Source organism: Setaria viridis, chromosome 4, assembly GCF_005286985.2.
Source record: "Setaria viridis chromosome 4, Setaria_viridis_v4.0, whole genome shotgun sequence".
Lineage (NCBI taxonomy): Eukaryota > Viridiplantae > Streptophyta > Magnoliopsida > Poales > Poaceae > Setaria > Setaria viridis.
In genome coordinates, this window is record NC_048266.2 from 16,867,579 (window position 1) to 16,878,787 (window position 11,209).

The following is an 11,209-nucleotide window of genomic DNA, read 5'->3' on the forward strand; positions in this document are numbered from 1 at the left end:
TGCACATGACACACGGATCCTGAATCACGCTTTAGCAAATTTCCTTTCATTTCCCGTGCCTTCTAAAGGTATACATGCTTTGTTACTAAAGTTATCAATACTTCTATTGTTATTTGCCTTTGCTGATTTGGTTTTACAGGTAAATATTATCTCGTCGACTCTGGTTATCCAAACCGATAAGGATATCTTGCCTCTTTTAAAGGAAGCACATACCATATACTAGAGTTTCGACTTCATAATGGGCGTGCTCTTCAAGGGAAGTACGAGGTGTTCAATTTCTTGCATTCATCTCTTTGAAATGTTATTGAGCGGGCTTTCAAAGTATTGAAGTAGAAGTGGCATATTTTGAAGGGCATTCTAAGTTTTCCTACTCGTACTTAGAAGCATATAATTCTATCTTGTATGACTTTGCATAATTTTATTCATGACAACAATTTGCAAGATAGGTTGTTCGATAGATGTGATGCTGATGAGGAGTACCTGCTACGACACAGCGCCACATCACAAGCACAAGGAGATGGCAATCCAGATGGAGAGAATGAGGATACCATGAATACCATTCGTAGTAGGGTAGCTGATGCTTTGGTTAGTACGAGAGGGAGATAGTTATGTTGAAGGAGGACATCATTATATGAACCATATGTATTTTGTAAAAAATCTATCATTGTATCTATGTGAACCATATGTTAATGGTGGATGCAAAACTTAAAAGAAAATTAAGTTTCCCTTTCTAAAATGGTAATGTGTTAGAAAGATAATGTGCATGGAAATTAGTGAACAACACAGTGTTTCACCAGCAATTTGAATATCAACATTCTCTCAGGCCTTCAGGGGTATTATAGACATTTCCCAGCAAATCTACAGTTTCACAACTGTTACAACCAAACGATTTTCAGCTTTCCCACAACTCACAGCCTACAATAGCTTTTTTCACAGCTCACAACCCACAACAGCTTTTCCATAGCTCATAGCCTAACCAAACACACACTATGTATGTGAAAGGACGCTAGTCTACCTAAATGCATCACATGTTTAGTAAAAAAGACGAAAATAAGAGCGTTTAAAACAAAAGAAAGGAAGCCTAATCATCTATTTCATTTTTTCCTTCTTTCTTTTCTTAACCTTCTCTCTTTCTTTTAAACACGTTTTGTACATCAAAACAACTTTATTTGGTTGTAAGGAAAAAAAATATCACTCACACCGTTTGGACATAAAAGCAACTTTAAAGTAAAAAGTTGACAAATATGTGGATTGCATGGAGTAATAAAATTTAATATAATAATCAACACGATCACATGTTATGATTTCTTCACTTCAAAGGACGAAAATTAAATATTTTTCTAATGCCTGACGAAAAATTTGACAGTAGGGCTACTTTGGTTCTACAATTTGGCTGTATGGAGCTTATATACCGCATATTGTGTATTTTAGCTGGATGAAACTATATAGGGTCACCGTGTATTGCAAATTGTATTAATGGTAAAGCTCATTTATAGTTTCTCGAGTTTTCCCTCTTTTCGTTTTTAAGTTGGTGCCACGTTCGGTCAGCTGATGCTTGATGGTACGAGCCTGTGAGGTAACTTCACCTTACAAAGCAAACTGATGATTGTATTATCGGCAAGAGATCCAAACAACCAGCCCAGGAATCTTGCTAGCAAAAACAAGTTTCCATCAAGTAAACCAAACATCACCTTGCCGACATTAGCAAAAAGAACCAAACGATCACCTTGCTACAGCTAGTCTTGCATGGAAAGGCAATATGTAGCAAATGATCCAAATACACCCATAATACCATACTTTGAAATAAAGAACTTAGTTTTTTAAACAGAGAAAACTGATTTTCGTCAATTGAAATTTTGACATTGGTAATTTTGCACTATTAAGGGCTATTCATGTAATTACTGGATCAAACCGTATTAAAGAATAGAAAAATTAGGAGCACTACCTCAAGCCCTCAACAATCTTTGGACAATTTGGATTTCTTACCAAGCTTGCTGAAATTAGAATAGGCAGACATGTATCATCAAAGTCAATGTTAAAACCCTGTGCCTGTTTTCGATTGCTCTGACTCAATGTTCCTGTTTCTGATCCGATTCTAGGTAAGCACCAATAGAGCGGAAAACAGGTGCGACAAAAAAACATATTTAGTGACCTATTGCAACGCAAAGAATTCTAGAATGTCAATATTCTTAACTGATTAATGGTAATAAATAGTGAGAGTTGCACAGTAAATATTTAACGATCAACATGGAGTGCTTGTGTACCACCTTCAGAATGGGAGTAAAGTAGTAAAGTTTCGCATCTGTGGGTATTCCTTTGTCGTAGAAGAATGTCAATATGAGACTCGAGGAACAATATAAATACCTAAGGTAGCTTGGACATAGATATTTCAATAAGACAAAAAGTAACTGATCAAATTTAATACAAAATCTCCTTTGTTGTGTGTGGGAGTGTGCTGTACAATTTCTTGTTATTTATATTAATAACTCCAGTGTGAGGAAAAAAACACAAATTTCTCGATCAAGAGAGTCCATACTCCCTTCTAGTGTCATATTTTAGTGTCAATGAAAAATTCTGACAAGTCTTTAATTAGACAAATATTCTGTCTTTAATAATACTGAAACACAGAAATACAGTTATTCAATAATACAGGTGTCTGTTTTGAAATGTCTTGTGTAGAGGTACAGAAGAATTAAGTTGTTATTAAGGGTAAACAATAAAACTACAATTACAACCATAGATAAGCAAATTGGAAATATATTGACGTACACTATCTTCACCTGTTCAAGCAATAAATGTGTTGATGTCTATAAATAATGCTCCCATAGTTCAAAAATTACACCCTTTGGTAAGAAAATCGGCCCCCTATGTCTGAGAAAAGGTTCATGACAATAAAGTTCCCATGAAAATAAAAACTGCACCCCTTGCCAACTTAAAACCAAAAAAGTTATAGCTAGATACCAAAGGTTACGCTAGAACAAAATAAAATTATATGGTCCCATTTTATTGTTAATTGTTACAGTTAAAGTTATTCACACTGTTATGTTTATTTGTCACAATTAACTGCCACATGCACATTTTAAATGCTACTATTTAATAAACAATTTGTAAATACTTATAAGTTTATAATATCTCTAATGTATGTTTCGTTGCAAATGTAACCAATAGAAAATCCATTGAACTTAATAGTACAGTGTGAAAGGTATTAGAGATCAATCTCTTTTGCAGTCAGCGGCAATGAAAAAAAGTAAATGGAGGGAGTATGCTAACATTATTTTTATTGAATGCTGGACACAATTCAGTGCATCTGGTATCAGTAAAGATTCAATGCTCATAGAAAAATGCAAGACCTCCGGGAATTTACAAGTAGAGAACATAGCATATCCACTATCGTGAGATCTGATCTGCATGAACAATCAAGAAGCTCCCCTTGTTGCTCTAGTTTTACTTACTATTTAGTATCAATTCGACCTCATGATTGAGAAGTACAAGGTAAATATCAGATGGTCGTGACTTTGATGAAAGCAATTTCATGATCCAAAAATCATATTATTCCAGAAATTTTATTATAACATTTCCTTCAGAGCATACTTCCATCTATGATTAAGCATGAAAAACAGCATAGAATGATCTTAATTATCTTAAGTAACAACCAAAATTAGTAAATGATTATTAGAAGTACAAACCTTCAGATCATTATGGTATTTCCGCACCTTGCAATGGTCTAACGACCAAAGGTGTCGATGTCACAAAGTTTGTGATGCTGCTCTCGCCTTTCCAGAGCTATGCTAGAGGATGCAAATTAGCATTTCATGTTCTACACAATATCATAATTTATCATTCATAACTAACCTTCTTTAATTATAAGAATAATTTTGAAAAATTAAGAAGGGTATAACAGCATAATCACCATGAGACAGAAACTGAAAACACTTTTAGAAAAATTGATGCAACTTTTTCACTGAGCTCGCTCTAGATACCTTAATTGTCCTAACATAAATCACCTAGTTGAAGAAAAATAGGACACCTGCGGGTTCTCAAATAGTTGAAAACATGCAGAATAAAGGAAGAACCAGCAGACCTGAAACAATGACACAGTTGTCTCTCCACCATTGCAAGTCCTTCTGTTCTCCTCGTGAATCTTGTGAGGTCCTCAACAAACCATCTTACTTGCTGGCATCTTTCCAGAACTGAAGCAGAATTAAAGAAGGTCAAATATGGGCCATAACCAGTAAAGCAAACATTTCAAATCCATAGCAGAACAACTAAATGAAAGGATTAATTCCAATGCTGTTTGTACTTGATCTGATATATAAGTCTATTGTAAGCCTCACAACCAACTTCATAAATAAAGCCTAAAAAGAAGGTGAAGCCTCATCTTGCCGGTTGTTTGAGGCTCCCTTTGGTTGGGCTTTCCAACCTGCTTTTGCTTTTGCAAAAGCCAAAAGCCAACCAAAGGGCCTAAAAGCTCTACATGCTTTTGCCCAAAAGCTACTTTTGCTCTAGTACAAAATCAAAAGCACCTTCCCCCCTGCTTTCAAGTGCTTTTGGGGTAAAAAATTACCCACCTGCCACTGGTTATGATGTACCCTTTCAGATCTATTTTTTCTACCGCACGCACAGACCTCTCCTCTCCTCCGTTCACCCGCACAGCGCCATCTCCCCACCCGTCGCCCGCCGGCCTTCCTCCCCTGGCCGCCGGCCGGCCGTCCGCCTCTCCTGGCCGCCGGCCAGGCACCATCGCCGCCCCTGGCCGCTGGGCCTCGCGCCTCCGCCCCCTGACGGCCGTTCGCCGCCCCCATCGTTGGGCCCCCGCCGCCGGCCCCGTGACGCCCGCCACCGGCCCCCAACGCCGGGCCGCCGTCACCGTCCCCCGGAAGGACACCGCCGCCGCCCCCTAATTGCCGCCGCCGGGCTCATCACCGCCCCCCTCCCGACGCTCGACGCCACCCCCATAGTCAGGCCCCCGCCGCCGCCCGAGTGACGCCCGCCGCCCCAGTGACGGCCGCCGCCGCCCCCCTGAGGCTCGCCGCCGGCCCCCTGACGGCCTCCTCCTCCTCCTGACGCCCGCCGCCGGGCCCCCATCACCGCCCCCCCCGACGCCCGGCGTCGGCCCCCGACGCCCGTCGCCTCCCCTGACCGTCGGGGCTCCATCGCCGCCCCCCGACGGCCGCCGCCAGCTGCCGAGCCCGCGTCACCCCCTGAGCGCCCGCCGCCGGGCCCTGAGCGCCCACCGCCGGGCCTGCCGCCCCCTTGAACAGGAGGGCGCCCCATCGCCGGCTCCTGCCCCTGCTCCTGGTGACTGACCAGGAGCATATAGTGGTATGTATCAGCTATTTTTTTTATAATTTATAACAGTTGTTTAGTGTAAATTATTTACACTAATTCAATTGTTTTATGTTATCAGGTACAATTACAACATAAAATCAAATAGGAAGCTACCTGCGAAAAGGAATTTCTTAAGGTATGAACAATCAATTGTACTAGTATTTGACTTACCTATCAACATCCACTATAGCCTACTTATGAGATAAAGCACTTCTCTACTATCAGTATGGTTAAATGCAAAATGATAATTCAAAACTATATAATGGATGAACGTTTGTACTTTGACATCTATGCTTATTTATTTCTCATTAGTTTAATAGTTGGATAGTTGGCTTCATAGTTATGACTTAGCTTAGTTCTTATGAGTTTTATTTGATTGGTTGAAGAATGGGTGATAAGGCGGATTGGGGTGATACTTTTTTAAGGCATTTGATTGATGCTTGCAAAGAAGAGATTGAAGCAGGGAATAGGCCGATGGGAATTTTCACTACTACCGGTTGGAAGAATGTTGTTTTCAAGTTTGCAGAAAAATCCGGTGATACGAGAACAAAAAAACAATTGAAGAACAAGTTAGATCTTCTGAAAAAGGAGCATGTCACGTTTATGGAGTTCAAGAATTGTGCAACTGGTCTTGGATGGGATGAGGCAAAACAAACTGTTGACTGCTCAGACGAATGGTGGGACGAACACCTTGTTGTAAGAACTATGTTTCTTGATAATTATATTCTTCCCATTCTTTCTTATGGTGTGTCTTGCTAATTTTTTTTTTCTAATTGTAGAGATGCAACAATCGTGAGAAAGGAATCAAATGCCACCATACTAAGTTTCGAAAACAAGGACCTAAGTTTCTCGATGACCTGCATATTTTGTTTGGCACGGCACATGTGACTGGGTCTTCTGCATCCTGTCCTGGAGATATATCATCCAATGAGGCAAGTGATGATAATATGGATGAGGTAGTGAAACCTACGCAGAAGGATATGACAGTGAACCTAGGAAAAAGGAAACGCAAGGGTACCTCTATTGGTGTTGAAGAGAAGGATGAGAAGAGCCCATTCTTTCGTTTGTACAAGTCCACTTGTTTGAAGATAGAAAATGCTGCAGAGAGGATCTCCACAAGTGTTGAAGCATCATCAGCTCCTCCAACTAACCTAGTTCCTACCATTACAGAGACTATGAAGATGGTGAAAGAATGTGGGGTGCAAGAAGGAACTGCTCTAATGCACACAGCCGCTTCCCTAATTGTTAAACCTGAATTTAGGGAGCTCTTTAGCTCTCTAGAAACAGCTAAAGGCAGACTGGATTTGATTGAGAGGGAGCTAGAAAAGGAGATGATGAAGCGCCACTGATTTGTTTGCCTGTTTGTCAAATTATTTATTGTCATATGTGACAACAATTTCCCTATGTTGAACCATAATTTGTTACCCTATATTGAAACATTATTTATCTATTAGTGTGTTATGTTGAGCTTTTTCATTTAGTATTGTCAAAATATTTGTTGTATTTAATTATTAATGTACTAATGTCTCATGTAGATGGATGATAGATTGGGAGACGTGGCTAAAGGAGGGCAAAAAGGACTACTACTGCTAGCTGAACTTGCACAGCATGCTGGTGCTATTGGAGAAATGGGCAACTTGTATACTGAGCGGTACTTGCACAAAGCTGAATACAGGGAAACGTCAGAAACTGGAATTCAATGGGTGATGAGGTGTATGTCACGTCCGAGATATTTTTATAAGATGTTTCGGATGAGCACCGAGATTTTTGATAAACTTCATAATTTGCTAGTCTCTACTTACGGATTGACCTCAACCAACAATGTTTCGTCTATTGAGTTATTGGCAATGTTCTTGTGGATCGTCGGAGGACCACAATCTTTTTCACAAGCTGAAAATCGTTTCACACGGTCACTTTGGACAGTTCACATGAAGTTTCACGAAGTGTTGAAATGTTTGCGCAAGTTAGCTAAGGACAATATTAAGCCGAGGGATCCTACTTTTTCTACGGAGCATGAAAGGGTGAGAGAGGACCGTTTTTTGCCATACTTTAAAGACGCAATTGGAGCAATAGATGGTTCACATGTCAAAGTGGTAGTACCAGTGGACGAAGTGGTTAACCACACATACCGTCATGGATATACATCTCAAAATGTGCTAGCTATTTGTGACTTTGATATGAGGTTCACCTTTGCGGTTGCCGGGTGGCCGGGTTCTGCACATGACACACGTATCCTCAATCATGCATTGGCAAATTTTCCTTCATTTCCCATGCCTCCTAAAGGTATACATGATTCTTTCAACAAATTAGCAATATTTGTATTATTATGTACCTTACTAACTTGATTTTGTAGGAAAGTATTATCTCGTGGACTCAGGTTACCCAAACCGAATTGGGTATCTTGCGCCTTTCAAAGGAAGCACATACCATATACCAGAATTTCAGCATCGTTCGGGGCCTCCTCAAGGAAAGTACGAGATGTTCAATTTTTTGCATTCATCTCTTCGTAATGTCATTGAAAGGTCTTTTGGAGTCTTAAAGCAGAAGTGGCGTATTTTGAAGGACATGCCAAGTTTCTCACCTCGTACTCAGAAACATATCATTATGGCTTGTCTTGCATTGCATAATTTTATTCGTGATAGCAATTTGTGTGATAAGGAGTTCAAGAGATGTGATGATGATGAGGATTACTTGGTACAACATACATGTGGTATGAGACAAACACAAGGAGATGATAGTGATGATGTGGAGAATGAGGATACCATAAATACCATTCGCACTAGGATAGCTGATGCTTTGGTTAGTGCGAGAGGAGGAGAGTAATGTTGAGGGCTGGCATCCTTGTATAGAACTTTTTGATGGATATAGTTCTATTTATGTGAACCAATTACTTTAATGGATGAAAAACATATAAAATTTATTTTTTGTTTCTTCTTAAAATAGTGGTTTACATTTGAACTAGTGAACGCATTATTTTATTACGAGCAATTTGCATATAAACACACTCACAGACCTTTAGGGGCATTAGAGGTATTTCTTACACAGCCTACAGTTTCACAGCTTCTCTAACCAAACGGTCTTCTGCTTTTCCCACAGCTGCTTTCTCACAGCTGCTTTTCCACAGTCCACAGCTTACAGCAGCTTTTCCAAAAGCGACAGCCCAACCAAACGCACCCTGATTCTCACTTCCCAAATATCGTCAACCACTTTGTATTCCAATGAAATAATGAACAGAAAGCTCAATACTAAGTACATGTAAAAATATGTAGCTTTTAGGTCCTGACAAAATAGATCACACACACCATGATTTCGTATAAAACAGAAAGGTTAAAGCATTCCCAGATTAGGGATGAAGAAACGAGCAACAGAAATGTCAATGCAACAAAGCCAATAACAAGAAACAATCGATCACCCAAGAAAGTACAAGCTAACCTGGACTTGGAAATCAACCAGCAAAGTGATATGCCTTGAAGAGTTCGATAGACACGATCAAACGTTTCAGTCACCACACGTGATAAAATCCCCTGTTTTTTGAACAGATTTTAAACGATAGAGAAGCAATCCGACGACCAAACAATCCTAGAAAGCAAATCCTAAACTAATTGTCCGGTTTCCATGGAAAAGAGCAACAGTGGGGGACCTGACCTGTGACGTTTGGCTGCGGTAGCTTACTTGGATTCAATAAGAAACGGTACATATACTATATATCCAACCCAACAAGCTAATCAACTAACAGAAGACAAAACACAAACATATGATCAAAGAAACCACCAAACTTTCAGTCCCCGCACTAAAAGACACTGATACTTGTACAGATACAAACATCACTTGATCGAGAAGCAATCCGAGAATCCAAGTAAACCAAGTTCTGACATGATTTCGGTTTCAATCATAAGGAGAGATCGAGGAGCTGCTGACCGAGATTTGATGGCTGCTGCATTACCTACACTTGAAGACTGAAAACATCATCATCTCCTTCTCCAATGTGCTGCCGTGTAGGTGTCTCTACCTCTCTGGAAAGAATGTCAAGGGCGGCGGTTGGAATGGTGTAAGCCACCGCACACAGCGCCGGCGGTGTAGTTAAGCAAGGAGCCAACGACCACGCAACACTTCGACAAGAAGAGAGGAGCACATCGTGAGAATGTTGTTTGCCTAGTGCCTAGTCTCCTTTATTTTTTTTCTTAACCTCCTGGATTTTCTGTAAACTCCTTCTATTTAATACATATTATAATCAGTAGGGCCAACCCCTCTCATTTCAAAAAAAAAGGAATGTATTGCCATGACCTTCTTTTTTAGATAGAATCCTCAACGAGTGGAAAGGACTCCCGACTTATTCTGCGGTACGAGCCCCGTACAGAGCCGCACCCTTGGGATATGATAAGAAGAAAAGGGGCCAGGCCACCCTCTTTTCTTTTTCGCACCAAGCCTTCTTGTAAAATCAGGTGTATAGCTTAGTTGGTAGAGCATTGGGCTTTTCACCTAATGGTCGCAGGTTCAAGTCCTACTATACCTAAAAAAACCACTCTTGTATTCGTAAGGATGCACCCAGCCAGCCCATATGAATATTTTCTTGGCCTAGCCTGGTTGTTAATCTTGGGCCTAGGCCGAAAAACGTTAGCCGGATCTGTCTGACGACACACACAGTAGTACTGCTGCCCATGTGTGCGTGCGTGTGTATTGGTCGTGTTGTGCGGTAGCATTATGGGCCCAACTCCGAATCTGGCTTCGCACAACATACTCTCTTGCATGTGTTTGGGGCTGTCTTTATTGGCTTTGCTGACACTCTGACATAGCGTTGGTACTTGACCAAACATGGCATGGCCAACTGAAAGTGAAGCATGTAGTACACACGTGAGGATGTTTGCTCCTCCGATCAAATTAAAAGATACCAATATCGGAGTATATATATCCGCAACTTTTTTAAATACATAACTTTTGATATATATGCACCTAGATATATACTATCTAGATGCATAAGAAGAGTTACGTAGAAAAACTCAAATTAATAGTAATTTGGGTGGAGGGAGTACTAATTAAAAGAGAGATATTTGCATATCTTGCAAGATATACGGATACGCTTTTGTTTATCTATAATAACATGTTCATTGAAAGTTAGAGGCATTGCAGAAAGGTGTTTATCCCAGGGTATTTCTGGGATAGATTGGTAGCTGAAAAGGGGAAAAAGAGAGGAGAAAACTAAAAGGCACCATGCACTATTTGTTCCCTTGGAAAAGAAATTGCACCGGGCGTTGCAACACGTCAGTAATAAAAACACCATGAATGACTCATCGACTTTATATAATAAAATAAAAAATGCAGGTGAAGTCGGGTGCCCACAGTGGCTAGAGAAAAGAGATGCATAGAAGAACCACAAATTCTAAAAGAGGAGTGCCTACACATCCGAACCTGATCACTGGATCATAATTGGCGGTACAAACGCCGTCCGAGGATATAATAAATAACCACATGTTTTTCAAGTAAAAAAAATGCTCGCTTGTGGTTCTTTAGGATTAAAGCCAATGATGTATACCTTAATTTGCACCCCCTAGAAGTAATTCCTGGCTACAGCAGAATATATATACTTTATAATTTTTATTAAGGTGTGAATTTGTTTATGATTTGTTGTAGTGATAACTCTATCATGCTACTTCACAAAAAGAAATTGATGGACCTGAAGGCACATGTGATCGAGGTACCCACGTGGTCGCACTTCGCAAGCATGTGGTTTTTAGGCTGAAAAGTATGACCTCCACTCGTACTATACCTCTTACCATCCGACTCATATTTATATTCCTTTCCATTTTTTGTTGGCTAAAATTTTGCATAAATATTTGAGAAACTAAATGACTTCAAATTTAAAAAGTTGTCAACTACAAATGTG

At 40.1% G+C, this 11,209-nt stretch overlaps 1 protein-coding gene and 1 non-coding gene across 2 annotated transcripts; both read left to right on the forward strand.

The window, feature by feature from the left end:
* The first annotated feature begins 5,715 nt into the window (after nucleotides 1-5,715).
* Nucleotides 5,716-6,677, forward strand: LOC140222591 (uncharacterized). Its single transcript, XM_072293433.1, has 2 exons — nucleotides 5,716-6,024; nucleotides 6,108-6,677. The coding sequence occupies exons 1-2, from the start codon at nucleotides 5,716-5,718 to the stop codon at nucleotides 6,675-6,677; spliced, it is 879 nt and encodes a 292-aa protein (XP_072149534.1).
* Nucleotides 6,678-9,768: 3,091 nt separating this feature from the next.
* Nucleotides 9,769-9,841, forward strand: TRNAK-UUU (transfer RNA lysine (anticodon UUU)). The gene has a single exon. It is a non-coding gene; the product is annotated as a tRNA-Lys (tRNA).
* Nucleotides 9,842-11,209: the final 1,368 nt, after the last annotated feature.